The 18767-nt window shown below is 34.9% G+C and overlaps 3 protein-coding genes across 4 annotated transcripts in view; 1 reads left to right on the top strand and 2 right to left on the bottom strand.

Moving 5' to 3' along the window:
* dor (vacuolar protein sorting-associated protein 18 dor) overlaps positions 1-18767 on the bottom strand; it is a 133832-nt gene that overhangs the window by 9146 nt on the left and 105919 nt on the right. The window lies entirely within an intron of this gene.
* On the top strand, positions 83-3320 carry LOC109031990 (ankyrin repeat domain-containing protein 40). Its single transcript, XM_019043894.2, has 3 exons — positions 83-508; positions 1216-1535; positions 2529-3320. The coding sequence occupies exons 1-3, from the start codon at positions 378-380 to the stop codon at positions 2858-2860; spliced, it is 783 nt and encodes a 260-aa protein (XP_018899439.2). The 5' UTR covers positions 83-377; the 3' UTR covers positions 2861-3320.
* LOC109031867 (putative RNA-binding protein Luc7-like 1) lies at positions 4199-18676 on the bottom strand. Of its 2 annotated transcripts, XM_019043790.2 has the most exons (8): positions 18479-18546; positions 17489-17583; positions 13144-13226; positions 10354-10452; positions 8933-9151; positions 7982-8194; positions 6250-6575; positions 4199-5541 (listed from the first exon to the last, which is right to left on the bottom strand). In XM_019043790.2, the coding sequence occupies exons 4-8, from the start codon at positions 10447-10449 to the stop codon at positions 5421-5423; spliced, it is 975 nt and encodes a 324-aa protein (XP_018899335.1). In that variant the 5' UTR covers positions 10450-10452; positions 13144-13226; positions 17489-17583; positions 18479-18546; the 3' UTR covers positions 4199-5420. The 2 variants fall into 2 exon arrangements, with proteins under 2 accessions (XP_018899335.1, XP_018899252.1); XM_019043707.2 differs by lacking the exon at positions 13144-13226 and having other exon boundaries at positions 18479-18676.

Raw genomic sequence — 18767 nt, 5'->3', positions numbered from 1 at the left:
GCGTGCTTCATATATTGGAAATTCCAACATCAACAAAGTAATTTTTGGGCTCAGTACATTTTACATTTTTTCATACTGGTGTTCTGTCACCTAAATAAAAATAAACAAAACAACTTGGAGCTTTGGAAAGTTTACATAAAGTTTTGTTTATTCTGATTTTTTGAAGTTTAAATTGAAATTAGTGTCTTGAACTACTCATCAAACTCTTATAATCTACTCTGTTCATGTCTCCAGTTTAACAAATGAAACTGAAGACCCAAGTTCCCCTCAATTATTTTCCAAAATTTGTTCAAATTTTCTAGCAGGTAATCACTCTCATATCCGAACTCACTGAAGCGCGTTAAAAGAAATCAAAGTCTTTGTTCTGCCCACACCGAATGGACAGGCAGGAGGTGAACTGTCTAGAAGAAAAACTGCGAGAAGCAGCATGTATTGGTGATTTGGAAGCTATTATCACTTTGATAAAAGAAGGAGTAAATCCAAATGCGCAACATCTCATCAATGGATGGTAAGCTTTTACCATTGTATCTCTCAAAATAGAACCAAGATCAGTTAAACCCTCAGACCCTCTCGGGATGGCTAGATAGTGTGATTTAGAAAGCTCACAAGAGTCCAGAATGTTCTTTTCTTTCATATAATATGTTCTTTTCATGGGAGGGCCCAGTGCCGGTCAAAAAATGCACTTAACAGTTTTCCTTGGATACAAAAAAAGACAACGCTCTGAAGGACATAAGTAGTACGCATAAAGTAGCATGCTTGACAGTTTTCTTCACGAAAACCGACATTTTTGACAGTTCTTTGCACCAGAATTAGTACCTACATTTGACACTTTTCTTCCCAGAAACCAATGCGTTAGAGAGTTTTTAATTTTTTTCCTCAATACTAAATTTGCTGACTGTGTGGCCTTTATTTAACACAGCAGAGGATACAATAAGTTGACTAGTCTCACCAAAAAAACCCGTGAAGGTTCAGTATGCTCAAGAAGTCCTAAAGAGCATTCTATCAAATGATGACAAAATATGGACAGTGCTAAATCCCTTGGCATTCCATGTAGTGTCCTTTTCTTCCATTTACGGACATAGAACTACATTGGCAAATAAAACAAGTCCAAAATCTCATTCTTCATTGTTAGAAACTTATCAAGGAACAAGGAACATTTTAAAGTAAAAGTATCAATGTTATTATATTTTTTTCTCTCTCTTTTGTGCTCCATAGGACTGCACTTCACTGGGCTGCCAAGCGAGGTCAGTTAGACATCGTTAAGTATCTTCTAGAGCATGGTGCAGACAAAGCAGCCTTAACAAAGAAGGGTGAAACCCCTCTCTCCTTAGCTTCTCGGCCAGATGTCAGGACTGCATTGGGTGGAGAATCGAGCACATCAGCACCTTCAGAAAGTTTATCCATTACTCCTAATTATCTCAAATATGCACCATTGAATCCTAAGGTTGATCTTCCTTCTAAATATTCCCATAATGAAACAACACCAATCCACGACAGCACAAAATCTTTCAGCTCCATGAATTTAGACAATGAAGGTAGGCACTATTTCAGAATTGCCTATTAAAGAGAGATTTTCTTCTTTTTTTTCTTCTTATGTTATAAGATGAACTATCAAATAAAACTTTTATCAAAAGCATCTTGGATCAATTAAATATGATATTTTAGTCCAGATCATTGATGTATTTGAAGTTGGACCAATATTTGTTCTCTACAGGATGATCGGGTGATCCAAGAGTACCGCACCATCCCTGAGTTTTTCTCCATTTCAGGGTGATCCCCATCAAATTTTGGGAGGGTTCCTAAAGTTGTTTCCATTGACCAGGGAGAGTACTCTCAAAACTTTGAGTATCCATCTCAATTTATTCAAAAATTAGAGGAATGATGCCTGGTGCTGGTTGTGCAACTTTTGAGATCACTTTGTATAGAACATGCCCCCCCTAAAAGTATCAATTAAGCTTGAGATCATTATTATCAGAGTCATGAGAAATTTCGAAAACACTCGCTCAGACAGTCAAAGAGTAGGTTTATTTGTTTGGAAAGGGAGACTTTCCCGGTAGTAAACGATATTAACTAGGGTCAATATACTTCATCATATGTCGAATAATTTTCTGGAGAACGTTTCAAATTTTTAGCAATTATGAACTTTAAGCTTTCCAAAATACTGTGAGAATAATTATTGCCAACAAAGCTTTACCTACTAAAATGCCTTGCTCGTTTTGATAATCGACTGAGGATACAAATCAGGTAGTCAAACGTTATTTTCAAAAATCTTCCCTAATTTCTCTGAAGGTATCTATTTTTCATTTTAGGCAACAAGAGTTCAAAGAAGGCGTAAGAAATCTCATACAAGGCTGCGTTTGTCTACCTCTTACTGAGCAGGAGTGAGAGGCAAGAAAAGAATAAATGTAAATTTAGTCAGATTTTATGCCTTGCCTCTACTTGTAAATGTTTATTTTGGTTAAAAAATTTTGTTGCAAGCATTCTGTTTTTTATGATATTCTTAATGAAATTTTATTTATTGTTTTCAGAACTAGTCCTGAAAGTGCGGATTGCCAGTAATGTGGTTGACAACGACTTCATAGAAATAGAGTTACCCAGAAGAGAACAGACGTACTACTCATTGCTACGAATTTGTTGCGAGGAATTAGGTCTAGCCACAAATCAAGTGAGCAGAATACGAAAACTTCCCAATACACTTGTAAGGAAAGACAAAGATGTACAACGATTGAAGGAATTTCAAGAACTAGAACTCATAATCAATTCCTCTGCCTCTGATAGTGCCTCCCAATTCATCCCAAGCATGAATGGTCTTTTCGCCAGTTATCCATCAAAATCCAAGAACCAACCAATTTTATATTGATACTCCTTGATATCGGAACCGTCACAAGTTTCAAATAAAATTACAACCTGCCGACTTTTGAATGCAAATTATTTTCCCTTCTATCTTGGATTAAAAATTTGTAAAGTCAAAGATCTCTTAGCACCGTATTTTTTTAACTGTAAAAATCTTTTTGTTATTACGTATGCACTTTAGATGTTAACTTAATGTTAAAATTAATTTAAATTATAAACCAGATTAGAAAGATAATTACGGCAACAATTCTTTGGTGAGACACATCTCTGCCAATGTTTTTATTCATGAAGATTCTCCTCACTTGTTTGATTTTGATTCCTTCCTATTTTGAACTTCAAAATTCTCAACTTTAATTTTGATTTTACCGAGAAAATTACTCCGCTTTCGAAATTCACCATCTTTGAGAGCTATCTTCATCCTACATTATGTATTCACTTGCCCTTTCCATAAAAAGATCATTTCTAAATCATTGTGTACTTCATCTTCCATGATTTGTTTCCTCTGCACTTTGAAAGAATGAGTTCTTCTCCCTTCCACAACAAAGAAACCTGCAATATTGATGGAGGATGAGTATTTGTCGATATGTTGGAAGAAACTTTAATGGGTGAACAAAGTTTATCATAGGCCTGAAGCCAAAAAATTAACAATAGAATAGAAAGATCTCAAGGAAGGAAAGGGTGCATTGCTTATGGTTACTGAATCCATAAGCACCTGTTCCCACCTGAGATCAAAGTAATGTGTAACTCAAAATAACTGGGAGCAAGATCATTTAATTCTCCTGCTGAGCAATGGCTTATCAGACAATAGTGTTCAATCTCAGATATCTCAGCTCCAGCCTGAAGGAAGTGTCTTATTTTGTGCTTTTAGACCCATGTTGAACTTAATGTTAACCTATGTAATTTAATTAAAATACAATAACCACGTAGTAAGAGTCACTGATCTCTCCATAATGTTGCGGGGCTCTCTGACATTATCAATGACTAAATGCAAAAAATGCGTATCTCAGTTACAATGTTCCAAAATCTCAACCTGCATTTTATTTTACTCAAAGTAAACCAATCAAAAGGCATCTTTGCAATTATAAGAAGTTTTTAGAATGAGTGAAAAGAAATCGCTAAAAATTTAGTTAAAAACTGTAGGTTGGATTTCTTTTTAAAAAAATAGAACAGCAGTGGAGACATACACTGTTGCAATCTGAGAGGTGCATTTTTCAACTTCAACTTTCGTCATTTTATTTTGGGTATTTTTGGTCTATTTAGGTGCAATATTTAAGATTTTTTGAAAAGTAAGCTTTGGTGAATGAGTTTGATTTTCTTTTAAAACAGAATTAAATAAGTTAGTGCGTACTTTGTTTAGAACAATTTATTCACAAAACTTCATAAAGCAAGGAAAAGAACGATAAAATATAAAATCCTATCTATATAATGAAAGTAGAGCTCCTCTAAAATATAAAAAAAGTTGGGTCACAGACATGCTACATGGCATCAAATAATAAGAGCTGTAAACTGTTCACAACTTCTTCTCACTGAATACTGGAAAATGCCATCCTCCACCCAAACCTAAAATCAACTTCTTTATCATCATGGTCTCAAATCATCCTGCATTTTTACAGCTGCTAATATAAAAAACAACAACTCCGGCATAATGATAATGTTTCAAAGAAAACTCACGACATCAAAATCAGATTACTTGTTTAGTTGGTTTTAATTTGGTATCTTTTTTTCCTTCTTTTTTTGCTTTCCAAATACATATTTTGAAAGTTCCTTGAAATTTGATTACATATGTGGGATTCATACTTTCTCAATTCCAAATCAAAACACAAGGCAACCTGGTCTTTGAGAAAGATATTATCAACGAGAAGAATGTGAGAGAAAAAAAACGGGCTTAGTCACAGGTAATTTGGTACCTAGCTATAGGCAATGTAAGTTTTAAATTTTTTTTCTAATAAAATGAGAATGTGGACTGAAATAGAAAGACAGCTGGTGTCCAACTGAAGTGACCGTAATGTGAGTAAAATAAATTTTATCGAACATTTCAGATAATCATTCAATAGTGTGTTCTGATGAAATTAACGTTGCCACAAAGCACATGGCTAAATAATAAGAGTAATTTAATTTTAAAGGGAAAATTGATTTTTTGGTGTTGAAGGATACATTAATGTAAAATAAATTATGATTGTAAAATAGAGATAATTCATGCCAATAAGTTTTTTGGCATGATAAGTCAAGCAATCTGACTGTGTTACAGAAGATTAAAATTGAACTTATTGAGTTCTTTACAGGAAATCCTCCTCTACTAAAGTTACCTATTGTTTGACACTACGCTTCTAACTGTAGCGTAAAAAGTAGCTTTCCCATGATTCACTAGTAGTTTTGAGATGAAATCTTTGCTTTTTCTTCACTAGAATTGAACTAGATTAAAAAAAAAAAAAAAATTTGGACTATTTTTTTTATCAAAACATCAAAAAACTGAAAAATTTATGTGATTTTACATTCAGTAAATACTCGAACAACAGGTATACATGAGGATTAGATACTTTAAAAGATTTGAATGGATTCATTTAATATTAGCGGTAACGACGATCTTTATCGCGGCGGCTACGATCTCGGCTGCTTGATCGCCTAGATGAGCGCGATCGAGAGTGGCGGTCAGATCTGCTACGACTGCGAGAGCGTGATCTTTGAGACCTACAAGATGAACAGAGATCAGTGAATTTAGCTAATTTCCTTGCAAAATAAAAAAATAACGATGTAAAGAGAACAAGAATATAGAGAGAATTATTTCAAAATATGAGATGAAGTTCCAGCAAAAATTATTTGGTAACTTTCTATCCTAACAGATATTTAGGACTTGCAAAATATTTTTTTTTCTTTTTCAAAATAATGCTCAATGAATATTCAAGCCAAAGAAAAAGAGAGAAAAAACTCAACTTGACCACGGAGTACTTGCACAGCAGGCGCAATAAAGACTTGTTATAGACTTGTACAGATGACTGCCCATCTATTATTTATGACAATCTTTTTTCAAATACTACAAAGGGATTTAAAAAATAATTTATACTGGAAATACAGAGGACTGTAGAAGTTTCTTCAAATGATTATGTATTAATCAAAACAAAAGTGAAAGCCAGTCACATTTGACTGCAGAAAATGGAATTTGCGTCAAATAGGTTTACATACTTTTAGACTGCAACGTAAGATTGTTTGACATCACTTTAGCATTGAAAGTAAGTGCAAGAATATAGATGGCGGATCTTCTATCAAAGTCTTAAAGTGCATAAAATTATTGTGTGGACTAAACTAAAACTATTCCTTGGTCCGCCCGAACTTCTACTGAATTTGACACAACGTTTCATCATGAATCCAAAAATTAAAATAAACCTACAACAAACTCACCTAGATTTGCTCCTTGATTTACTCCTGGAGCGTGATTTTTTGTCACGAGAGCTCCGGTCCTTAGAACTGCGATCCCGCGAAGAGCGATCCCGAGATGTTCGATCGCGTGATTTGCGATCTCTTGATCTCCGATCCCTGTCGTGCCTAGACCTGGATCTATCCCTTCGCCGATCTCTACTGCGGTCTCGGCTTCGATTTCGTTTCCTATCATTGTCTCTTTCAATTCGATCCCTCCTTATTTTGTCGTCTCGGCGGTCATGATCACGATCTCCACGGTCCCCGCGATAGCTCTCTCTTCGCGCTTTCCTTCTTTCTTCAATATTTTTCTGGAATTAAAACGAAGATATTGGAGCATTAATTTAAAAAAAATACAAAAACTCCCTTAAGTACCGAGTCCTACTTAAATAGTACTAATTTTTCAACACCGTCTGGCAGCAATGCAGTAGTAGTTCCAAGGTTGCCAAATTATGCGACATATGTCAATATTTTTCAAGAGTTACAATGGAGGAAAGGCTGATTTTTTTTCAGCACAATCTGGTAAATGTGCGTGGCTCTTTTGAATCACTCAATTCTAGAGACTCCATCTTGAAATGCTGAAGGGACTTGCTTGAAATAGAAGAAGAAGAAAATTGATTGTTTTGGCAAAAATGATGGTTTCATGGATCGAAACAGGTCCATTACAAAAGTTGGTGTTGTACTTCATAAATTAAAATAAAATATCATACATCATAAAAACTGAACAAGCCTTCAATTTGCAGATTAATAAAGGGTTCAAAGGTTTATCCCTTTAATGGCTTTTAGTAAAATTGAATATATGGCGTTTATAGGGTATGGAAACCCTTGAGTATCTTGCGAACATTTATATAATTGAGACATGCAGTTTCGACATCAATTTCAGGAATGCAGAAAGTTCTTGGTCTTCTCATTTGAAGAAGCCCTTCATCCTTAAAAATGTATCTTTCTTATGGCTCTTAACGTACAAATTGCTGCAATTATGCAAAAAAAAAAAAGGAAGAAAAAAAAAAGGGCATGTGATTTTTACTGCGGTAAGGCTTTAAAAGCGTACATATAATTTTGTTGGCCTTTCCCTTTTCTAACCAATGGACCAATTATGACCCGCCAGGTCATAGAAGATCAAGAAGTTCTTGCACCCCTGACTTCTTTAACTGGATATTTTTAATGAAAGAGTTTAAGCCTGGAGCTGCCGTCCCTTTTACAAGAGGAAGCAAAGGTTTCTAGGGAAGGAGGGATGACTTTCAAAAATGTATACTAATGTGATACGTTGTTGGTAAAGTCTTGCAGAGAGAAAAGGCGGGTAATAAAAACATTCTTGATAATCTTTCATAACTACAGCAGGAAGATAATAGAAAATAGTTGTCTCTGTCATTTGAGATCTCATCTGAAGTATAGTGCTTGGTGATATTTCAAAATGAGCAAATAGATTTCAACATTACTTTTTTTTTAAAAAAAAAATGGCTCTTCACTAGATACTGGCAAAAACATGCATTTCTCTGCTAATAAAATTTGGAATACAGCATCCAGGACCGAGTTTGAGTTAATCTCAAAGAAAAAATTGTTCAAGCTTATAATAATCCTTCCGCTGCCGCCCTTACTGAAAATAGCCGAAAAAATAAATAAACAAAACTGTTAAAGAAAGGACACCGGATTTTCCGCACAAGCTAATCAAGTTGGAGATGCAATTTTCTGTTGAAAAAGTAATTAAAAAACTCACCTGCAACTCAGCCAATTTATCACGGATGGTGATGAAGCCAAGATGTAATTTTCCTCCAAAATGATCCGCTAACCGCCTATCATTATCATGAATACCTAAATACGCAGAGCAGACTTCGCAAACTCGTAGCTTTTGCTGTTGATAACTACTAGCTGGCATTGAGGTCCTATAAACTTCTTCAGCCTCTGCTTTCTTCTTCCTAAGATCTTCGATCTACAAGAGGAAATGAAAAGTTACAAAATGTGCTACATTCAAAGAAAAAGCCTAGATATATGTAGTAAAACCTTGATCTGACAACTACTAATTGGCCGACGAAAATTGTTGCTGGGTTGCCGCAGAATTTGTAAGACAAATTTTTTGAACTTTTCCCTGATTTCTTAGACATATATGGGTAAAATTCCCTGACAATTGAAGGTATTCTACATGGTTAAAAAGATATGATTTGAAATAGCTTTCTTGAGAAATTTATTGTTCAAAGCTACAAACCCATTCTAGAGAGCAAATGAAGGTGATATAAAAATTTTTTTGTGACACTTTCATCATTTTTGATGACATTCCCAAGTGTTTCCTGACTTTTAAAAATTCCCTGACATTTCATCGTAATCCCAGGTTATGGCAACCCTGTTGTTATTTCAAGCTCGCAATTGCAACGAAACATGCTTAGAAAAGTAATTAATGGGGATTTAAGTTCATTCTCGCAAAGAATTACACACAGACCAAGAAATTCGGCGTAAGGTACTTTTTGGTATGATATTCTTTATGACCTCCTGAGCACCATGAACATTTAGAATCGAATATTTTAGGTATGTGCCAAACTCAAGAAAAGCAGGGCTGAAAAGCGACTTTTTTGGCTCTCTAACTTAGGTTTTCTAGTGGTGATGTGACACTACTGCTAACTAAAACTAGAAATTTGCAAGGTAGAGAGAAAAGTATTCATTAAAAAACTCTTACCTCTCCCAATATTTTTAGACTTTCTTCTACATGCCCTTCTTGTCCCAGCTGCTCTGCCTGTGCCAGTTTCTTTCCAATTTGCTCCGCAAGGTCATGAACAATATTCGCTTTTTCCGCAACTTCAGCAGAAAGTTCGTCTTGAGTTTCTGCTAACCTTTGCTTTGCTGTTTCTGTTCGCTGATCACAATCCGCAATGAAGGCTTGAAGATGTTCAGTTGCCTGTCACAAAAAATACATTTGTAAAAAGGGAAAATGACAAGGTGCTTTTCCAACAGCTCCTAGGCTGATTTTTTCAGCATGTAAGTGATTCTAAAGGCTACAATAGCTTGTGAGATATATGTCCAAGTTCTTAAAAGATCTGCTCTTTCATTTTGAATAATCAGAATCATGAACACATGCTATTCGAGTTCTTATAGTTTACAGTGAAATAGAAAGAGATTATGTTCAAGTTAATTTTCTGCTCAAAGTTCAATCAATTGGTCTGTAAGTAAAAATACTAAAGTATTTTGTACACATTTAATCAATTATTTTGAAAGGCAACACCTGTGCTTTGACGTTTGCTAGATCATAAAATGAGTAAGATCATATAAATTTTAAAATTGGACAAATTTTCGAGAGTTTCAAAAATTATCGTCTGTTCTTTGTTGGTAAGGTCACGAAGACACAAGTTTTAAAGATCAACACTCCTTGGGAAGGATTCAAAAAATCTTTTGGAGGTTGGAACTCACGCCATATCATTCTTATTTTCTGGAAATCTTTAAATTTGACAAAACATTTCGCAGCTTTTTGAAAAAAAGTATTTATGGATTGAGCTGAAAAAGAGAATACTTACAGAGAAACAATACTTATAAGTTTTGATTACCAAATTTCAGATCAATATTTGAATTTACTCTAACACGCTAGACAAAACAAAAAGTTAACTCATTTAATTTCTGTTATGAATAAAAACTAATTGATACAACAATAATATTTCTGATAATCTTTACATGATTCTGGCTCAACGTTTAGCTGGATTTTCTGATCAAAGCATTTTGTTTGAACTTCACCACCAACACAGGTTTTCGTCAAGTATCAGAGAACTTCAACATATAAAATTTTCGAGGCAGGAAATGCATTTATTACTGTACTTGGGATACGTAAACAAACCAACATTTTTATATGGAGGAAATTTGACCTACATATTGTAGCAAAATGCAAGTGTAGTTAGAGTGCATGAAGTAGCAGCACTACTGCTTCTACTAATTCTTTTAAATATTCATTGAGGTGTAGAGCTGAGATTGTCTAATCACCACAAAATTGACTCAGCGAGCTTGTAAATATCTCACTTTAGAGTGCAATTGCAAGAAAGGCCCACCTGACTAGTGTGGAGGCAGAAAAAATTATCATGAAATGTAAGAGGATACTAGGCATATTATACTTACATCAATATCATAAAAATAGTCTTTTGTCAGACTTGCTTTCTCGAAATCTGCCCTCAGCGCCAAGTCGTGGATTTTCGGGCACTCCCCTAAATCCATTCTCTAGAAAAATTTAACACGTGTCAGACAGTCATTTTTAAATACACGAGAGGGAGCATTGAATGATAAGATCAAAGAGAGAGAAAAATAAAATAATAAAAAACCATACAAAACGAAAGTAGGGCTGAAACTTGAAAGCAAGAGAACCAATTTTGTTTTCCATTTCGGGTACTATTGTGTAAAATAAACGACAGTCATACAAAGATAAAATTAAAAAAGAGGGGGGAAAGGAACTTAATTTTACTCAGCATTATTTTTTGCTGACAGTTAAGTAGACGATCTATTGGCTCTAGGACCTCCAAGTAAGACCAAAACTTTTAGCAATATTAACTCAGGACACAATTCATTAAAAACATAGAAAAAACTTATTATAATTCCCTACAAAGTAAAGAATATTAGGATTTCACTTGACAGTCGCACTTAAATAGGTCACAATTAACGATATTCAACTCACCATTTTCTTGCACCACAATTTCTTGCGCTAAACCAAATTTAATAGCAATTTCTTCCTAGAGACCAAATTGCCTTGGTGAAAAAAATATTATTTACAGTAGAACAGAGCGGGGATTGGAATATTGTTTTAGTCTTTTCAACTTGAGGTGGAAAAATTTCAAACACAGAGCACCCAATGTTAATTGGACAACAGCCTTTTGCTGATTTCCAAGTTTTGGTAAATTACAGAAAGCAAAAACTTCAATTAAGTTTTGGATGGATTACCGGAAGCATTCATAATAGCCTATTCATTTATGTGGCTGATTCAGCTCTAACATATAACACCTTCTTGGCTTCTTGGTCAAAACTATCTTTTGAGAAATCATCTGCACCACAAAATTATTGCCAGCGATCATTATCATCGTCATGTCCGGCCGTCGCCTTTGCTATGCTACTCTTTTTGATATGTTGAAAATGATCCTAATGGTTGAACTAACTCAAGGGTAAAATTAATGTCAGTGAAAAAACCGATAAAATTGACAGCCTCACAGCTCAATTACTAACTGTCTTTTATCAATACTCGTATTACACGGACTGAACTTTTAACAATTGAACGGTAACTGCACGGTACGGACAAAATATTTCTCTTTCAAATTTCTTGACAAAGAGCGAAGATTATCTACAAAATGGGGGCAAAACACATTGGGAAATTATCAAATTTACCCTTTTTGATTACCCAAACATTCTCAAGGTGATAACCTATGTCTTCCATTCATCTATTTCCTTAATAATTTCTGGATCAATAATGCATACCTAGTTGTCAGTTCCCATTTTACACTTTTTAGTAAAAGTTTCATTGAAAGTACACAAGGGAAAAACTATAGAATCAACATTAAAACATAGATATGGAGGAAAAGGGGAAGTTCCTGAAATAGAAAATTCATTAGATAGATCATACTGATTAAAACAAAACAAAATTACTTCGTTTTAAAAATTTTGGTTGGTGTGCTCAATTCTTCTTTCAAACCTGAGCATGTAGATATACCTACAAGGAACTATACAAAGAAAGACTATTAGAGAGAAAGAAACTGCTTCTTTCTGTACCATCTCCCAACTAAGTGACAGCAGGTATATCAATATTCATAAGAAACTCATTAAATAAAAACTAAGTGGGTTTCCGTTCATAGATGGAGGAAACAAGGGTGCAGAATGTTCTTCAAGATAAGAAATGAGGGATAATCTCAGCTCCATTATTAACACTTGATTGGAAAAATTTTAAACTCCTCCCAAAATTAGGAATCTTGTAACGAATCGGGAGAGCTTAGAATTAAGCATGCAATTCAACAGAACAAACAGATTTCTCCACAGGAAGGTATCTGCTTTTGCAACAGCAGAATTTTTTTCACCCTCGCTGTCAGAAATTTGGGGGGATTTTTCTCCTTTTTTTTTCTTTTCAAATATTTTTGCGCTAAAATGAGAAGAGATATTTCCTTTCACTAAAAGAAGTAATTTTTGAAAACAGTGGGCTGAGAACCAATTTATTGGATATTTGTATTCTTGGATAAATATATTATATGTAGTGGTCATAAATGGTTTCCTTGTTAGTACAACTATCAATGGGTCACTTCATTTAAAAAAAAAAAAAAAAAAAACCCAGATCAAAAGAAAACTATGATCCAATCACCACTTCCAGGCTGAAATATTTTAGTAGAGAGAGTGCATGATTTTAGGCACTCATGACCCTCTGGTTTATTCCTACAATAAACTTTTCAATGAAGGATTCATGAGCAGCAGAGAGAGACGTCTATTCTTAAATATTATCCAACGCATAAATGATGGATGATAAATGATTTGATTCATATCTGTTCTAGTATCGAGGAAATTTATTCTCAAAAGAGAAAACTGAGAGCATGAGAGTGTTCTGCAAGTGTTTGAATATTTTCGAGAAAATTCAAAACTACGCTGAAAGATGACATTTGAATGAGATCTGAAGACCATTATCGATTTGATTTAAACTAAAAGAGATGCATAAAATCAAGTAAAAAAATAATAATTCTGCACCATTCAAGATTGCAGGATAATACAACAAACTCTGAGGTTTGATACAATCGGAGACATGACAAAGTCATGAAAATTGCAGCTATAACTGAGAGACTTAGAGCATTGATAAAAACAAAAAGCATATTACAATTTATGAACAATTTGCAAAGATAAGTATAGAATGTTATAGAAAAGTGTTGCGATGGAGTATTTATGACTTACAGCCACTGGGGATAACTCAGACGAAAGCGTCAATCACCTGTCACGCAGTAGCGCCAAGCACACGCCTTTTGTACATAAGATCCCTGGATAAACGGTAAGAGAACCAAACAATAATATAATCGGTCTACTTTTTCTGATATAGTTCAAAATATGAATGAAAAAAAACAATAACCGATCTAAAGTATTAAGTATTAATAGAAACAAGAGTCATACGTACGGGAGCCTTTCCTCTTTCACAAATCCATTCTCTTCTGTTAGCGTCTGATTGATACAGAGTCGGAGATGCTTGAGTTTTCCGTTTGAGTTATAAAAAAAGAATAAAGAAATTGAGGTACTCACAAGTGACTGAAGATCTATCATTATGCTTTGGATAACAACGATGAACCGCCTGAGTCTGTCGAAGAAAATTGATAGAAACTAATGACTTGCCCGAAAAGATTCAACTGATTCCAATTACTGGTATCAATATTACATACAAGACCGAGGTACAGGGGGGAAAGTTAAACTCGATCTACCGATTAAAGTAAGAACATAGAGCCAGCCTGACAAATCCCTGACAAGGACAAAAACTATTGAAACTGGTTCAATCCAAAGTAAGAATCAAGCTTTCCTTCATTTTAGCTTTTAGTACAACCTAAGTAGTGGATGCATGTGTGCACAATGATTACATTAACATTCTCAATCAATTCTTTGAGATGAGGCAAAACGATTGCTTAGTAATTTCTTCATTCATGTATACCCAACTATTGGAATTCTAGAAAACTCATTCATTTTCTCAAAAACTCAACGAGTTATTGACAATTTTAAACTCCTAATGCATTATTCTCAAACGAGGTTTTTGTGTGTGGGCTGTTTTTGCAGTCATCTCTTCAATTATAATATCAAAAATTAGATACCAGAAAAAAGAAAAAAAAAACTTGTAAAAATAAAACAGAACTTTTGATAGATACTTAAAAAGTTAAGTTAAGAACTTACACATTATGAATGATGAATAATAATTACCTATTAAATTTTCAAAATTTTAAAAAAGAGGATTTATTATACCTCTTTATATAAGGATAAAATTAAAAAACGTCGAAAACCTCACACTCGCAGCAAATTAAGTACCTAAGTGGTTCTAATTTTTAGTTCATCTTATGTCCTGCTCATCTTACTGATATATTCTTTTCAGTTTTGCCAGTGGCTTTTATCAGTGAGAGAAGTAAATAAATAAATCATACAGACAGATATGGCACCCTCCAAAATACATAAGACTACTGAAGCATGACTGTCAGTTAAAGAACTAGCTTTCCTTTAATACAATAGAAAATGGAGGGAACCTCCATCAAATTTTGTGTGGTGAAAAACTTATTATGCTATGGGTCCTAACTTCCTGAAATGCATCTAAGGGTTTCCCTTCACAAATATAAACGAGGAGAGAGCTGAAACGCACTACAAATCAGGATAATTAAGTACACACTAAAGATAAAAAGATTGAAACCAATAGCTTTCCAATCGCTTACATTGCTTTATTCCCCTATTCTTTGATAGAAAACAAAGCTACTCAACTTAAACCAAAACCGATGTTTTAAAAAAACGCTGTTTCACAATTCAACATCTGTCACCAAAAAATCAGTGAAGGCAGCTAAAACTAGACTATTCCGAACATCAATTTCAAACCACGAACATTTCATTACACTGTAGGTAAAACAGTTGAGGCAAAATAGACTTTATTTTTCCACCTGAGAACAAAGGCTTCATATAAGCTCTTGAACATTAAACAATGATGACATGATATTTCTGCAAAGACCCTAGGACATCATTCAACTAACAAGGCCTCCCAATATTCAATGCACCAACGCTGAACCTTTAAAAATCTGAATGTAGCTTGTATCAGACAATTGCTGAAGAGAAAAAAGCCAGACAATACTCACAGAGAAACGATGATCACTTCACAACATGCATTGTAGCATGATGTTTGACCTTTAGAGGGTAGGTAAACTGAAATATTGGAAAAAAATTTACATACGTGACGGTGACTGGGCTCAGCTGCCGTGTGATGGAGAAAGATGAGGCATGCAAAACTACTTACACAACGGAAACCATAATGGTGACCGATAATGGTAACTTCACACCAGGTGAATTACCATCAGAAGAAACATTTCAAAAAATTGTAGGAAAATGAAAACCTTTCAGGTAGGTACTTAAATCTACAATGTGTAAAATTAGGAACATATTTTAAGAGGATATCTGAAAAAATGATCATGACTTGTTAAATTAAGGTTAATGCTTGGAGGATGAAAAAGAGAAAGAAATTTCATGGGTCACATAGAGGTGTGTAAAGAAGAGTTACCTAGATTGTCCCTGCTATTCGGCAGACAGAATTTTGCTGTCATCTTTCCTTAAAAACCTTCAAGTTAGGCTCAAAAATAAATTTGAGGGAAAATGTCACAGTGAGGTGACTTTGACGATCACGATTCTGATATTTTTAAAGGGTTGTTATGCATTAATACACTATGAAAGAAGTATGGAGGGATGTTGAAAATTGTAAAAATGTAATAATTTTCTAAAGTCCCTTTTGTCTCATTAAATAAGTTTGATCTGAACTTCCTTTCCTTTTGGGCTGATTCAGCTAGGTTGGGATGACAACAAAATTGAAAAAAAAAAAAACATTCAATGAAGAAGGAAGTAACTGATGAACAAAAAAAAACTGTAAGTTTTGTTGGAAATCAGTCACCAAAAAAACTATTAAAGGGGTCAACATGGAGGGAACACTTGCTGAATATCAAGGGATGGAAATGATGGATAACTCAAAATTTCTCCCAAAAAAAGCTGTCGCTACTTACTTGCTAACAATAATTATACTCAAAATTGTCTTCAAGTACCTACATGATTCATTATCTTCAAACAGTAAACTTTCTGTTTTCACACAATATAACTCCCAGTTTATTTAAGCCTGATAGTCAATTTTTCGCGCTCAAGTAGCAAAAATACCATGCCCCAAGTGCCAACCAATAATTTTGGAAGTAAAATTGGTGCTAATTTTGTTGATAGCTTTATTTGAAACATTAAGAGAAGTACTTTGGTCATGATCTAAAGTAATAGGGGTGAGATTAAATGCAATTCACTTGCACTACTGACCATTTTTAATCTTCTGATATTGTTACAGAAACCACTCCAACAAACCTCATTCAAGAAATTGTGATTGCAAAAGTTTCATTGGTTGCCTTGAGCACTAGTATCCTCATCAAGAGAAAATAAATCAAATTTGGAAAATAAGGTTCTAGAGAAACACCCAACTTCCAAAATTGTCAGTTGGCAAAAATAAAACTAAGTACAAATGATGATAGTGAAATAAATTTTAGAATGAATGAGAGATTTACTTTGGTCCTTCACCAACAATCTCATCTCATTACTGGAAAAAACTCAGTTTTAAGAAATCACTGGAGGGTTAGGTTGGATTGTGCTTAAATCATTTTATTCCTCCTAGACAAAATATTTTTAATCAATTCTACACTTTAACTTGACAACAACCGGAAAAACACAAACTTAAACCATTCACTGAGGAATGGCAATCGAACCTGAATGGATTATGGTTAAAAGATTTTTGATGATGACATATCATCCTTACATTCAAAGTAAACAATAGCCTCAGGAACCTTGAATACTCGATATGGGGTCAAAATAAAAAATGGAGCCAACAATTTTAGTTTGAACAGCCGATTTGATCCAAAACAAAAAGGTATTCTGGGAAACTCAAAGTCAATCCCGACAAATAGTAAGAGAACAAAATTGATTTGATTTGATCAAATTACTGAATTTATTTTTTGGGCAAAAATCAGTCTATGGAGCTCCATTACTACTTCGGTACCCTTGACAATATCATTCCCCCATGCCTGAATCTAATCCTAGCAGTACGCTGGGAAAATGCTACATCGGTGAGTTTCATTAATTCTTCCTTAAAATAGGTACAAGATTACTTTGCGAAACTTCTCACAGAAGTGACATGACAGGGGCATGGGAGCTACCTACATTTAGGTAGGCATTTCAGTACACATTCAAAACTCAGCTGAATTGAAGCAGGTAGGAATTTTCTTGACCTGAACCATAATTTTCATGATGGGGTGAAATTACTATTCTGCGGTTTTTTAATGGTGCAGTATCCATAGCGTTAACAAATTAGAAATGCCCTATCTTTAATTCTTTCAACTGCGTATTGAATGCATAGTCACCATCCTTGTGTGAAAGTATCAGCTTATCAGTTGATTTCCGTACTTCTGTAATGTCATCTGAGGATTTATCAGTTCCTTTGACTAGGGTGGCTAGTTAAAATAAATGTAAGCGATATAAAATGGAAATTACTTACTGTGGATTGTAAAATCTCGTGAGGGCAGCATGCCAAGAGGAAACTTTTGCAAACTTTCGGGTCGGTAAAGTTGACACGATACTTGTTATTTTCACCTGCAAGTGGAAAAAATTTGTGATAAGTTGAAATAAGATGCTTCGTCATTGGTGAAAGGATGCGGCTGCAGTGAAGGGTTGGGTTGTCAAAAATACAGTAGTCCAGTAATGGAATCACAGGACAAACACAAAGAAATCTATGGGAAAACCCCTGCTTGCATGTCAATGCTATCAGAATCGAAGATTCTCATCAGGCTATGGGAGGACATAGAGCAAGCACTGATATACTAAATGCTTGTGAAACCTTTAAAGTCGATGACACAAAAAGTTGTGGCTGAGGGACGGAGGCAGGTGAGCGGCACCATCTACTGTCAAAGAGTTCGACAAGGCTAACTCCTCGAAATTTACCGATATACCAGCGTTTCAACCCTTAAAAGATAGATCAAGTCGCTCACTTGACTCTGCCTGTCAGCCGCCACTTTCTGCGTTACAGACTACGGACAGGGAGAAGGAGTGAATGAGATACACAGCGATTTTTGAAGGAAGGTCACAGCTCACTGCTCTAATAGCGCTACCTTGGTGACTTCATACGAATATCCTGGTATCACCATCCAACAGAGTTATTCTTTTCAATCAAAGGAAAGCAAACTCATAGACTGAAATTTAATTTGATCCAGATTGGGCATGGCAATGATTATTAATGCAAGAGAGATTTAGGCTTAATTACGGCTAAATGGGGTGGTGGTTAGGGCACCCTCAGATGTGCAGTAATTTATTTCATTGTGCTCCATTTACGCTCTGCCAAAATTGACACAGTTTCATTGAGGAACTGGAACAGAAATTCCGGGATAAAACATTCTGGTAATTGAGGCAGAAAGTGAAACGTTGGCCATTGGAGAGAAAGTAGTAATGTATCAATGGGTAGGTCAGAATTCGGTACATAAAGTGAACATACCATCGCGTCCAGTGCCCATGAGCTGATCGAGCATTGCTCGCATTTGGTCATGGGCTGTCATCTTAATTGAGAGACTCTTCTCAGCACTAAAATTAATCACTAGAACCTGAAAACTTTGAAACGTGTCCTGAATTTAATTCACAACTCACGAATTCACCAAACAAACATGGCGGAAAACGGAAGACGAAAAAGCATTGACGTATAATACAATCGAAAAAGCCAAAGGAGAACAGCAGTGGCGCTTCCAAACGACAAAAAGCTGTATCAAAATTTCCCGGTGTTCGGTCTA

The sequence above is a fragment of the Bemisia tabaci genome, chromosome 2 (assembly GCF_918797505.1).
Source record: "Bemisia tabaci chromosome 2, PGI_BMITA_v3".
Lineage (NCBI taxonomy): Eukaryota > Metazoa > Arthropoda > Insecta > Hemiptera > Aleyrodidae > Bemisia > Bemisia tabaci.
Note: the sequence above shows the minus strand (reverse complement) of the source record. Positions and strands in the feature narration are given on the sequence as shown.

Bases quoted from the DNA above. Each gene is read 5' to 3' on its own strand.
- LOC109031867 (XM_019043707.2), bottom strand. From the start codon at position 18,539: ATGACAGCCCATGACCAAATGCGAGCAATGCTCGATCAGCTCATGGGC. The intron at 9,152-10,353 runs GTAAGTATAATA...TTTTTGTGACAG, and splicing joins ACTATTTTTATGATATTGAT to GCAACTGAACATCTTCAAGC. The intron at 5,542-6,249 runs GTGAGTTTGTTG...TTCATCTTGTAG, and splicing joins AAATCAAGGAGCAAATCTAG to GTCTCAAAGATCACGCTCTC.
- LOC109031990 (XM_019043894.2), top strand. From the start codon at position 378: ATGGACAGGCAGGAGGTGAACTGTCTAGAAGAAAAACTGCGAGAAGCA. The intron at 509-1,215 runs GTAAGCTTTTAC...TGTGCTCCATAG, and splicing joins CAACATCTCATCAATGGATG to GACTGCACTTCACTGGGCTG. The intron at 1,536-2,528 runs GTAGGCACTATT...TATTGTTTTCAG, and splicing joins CATGAATTTAGACAATGAAG to AACTAGTCCTGAAAGTGCGG.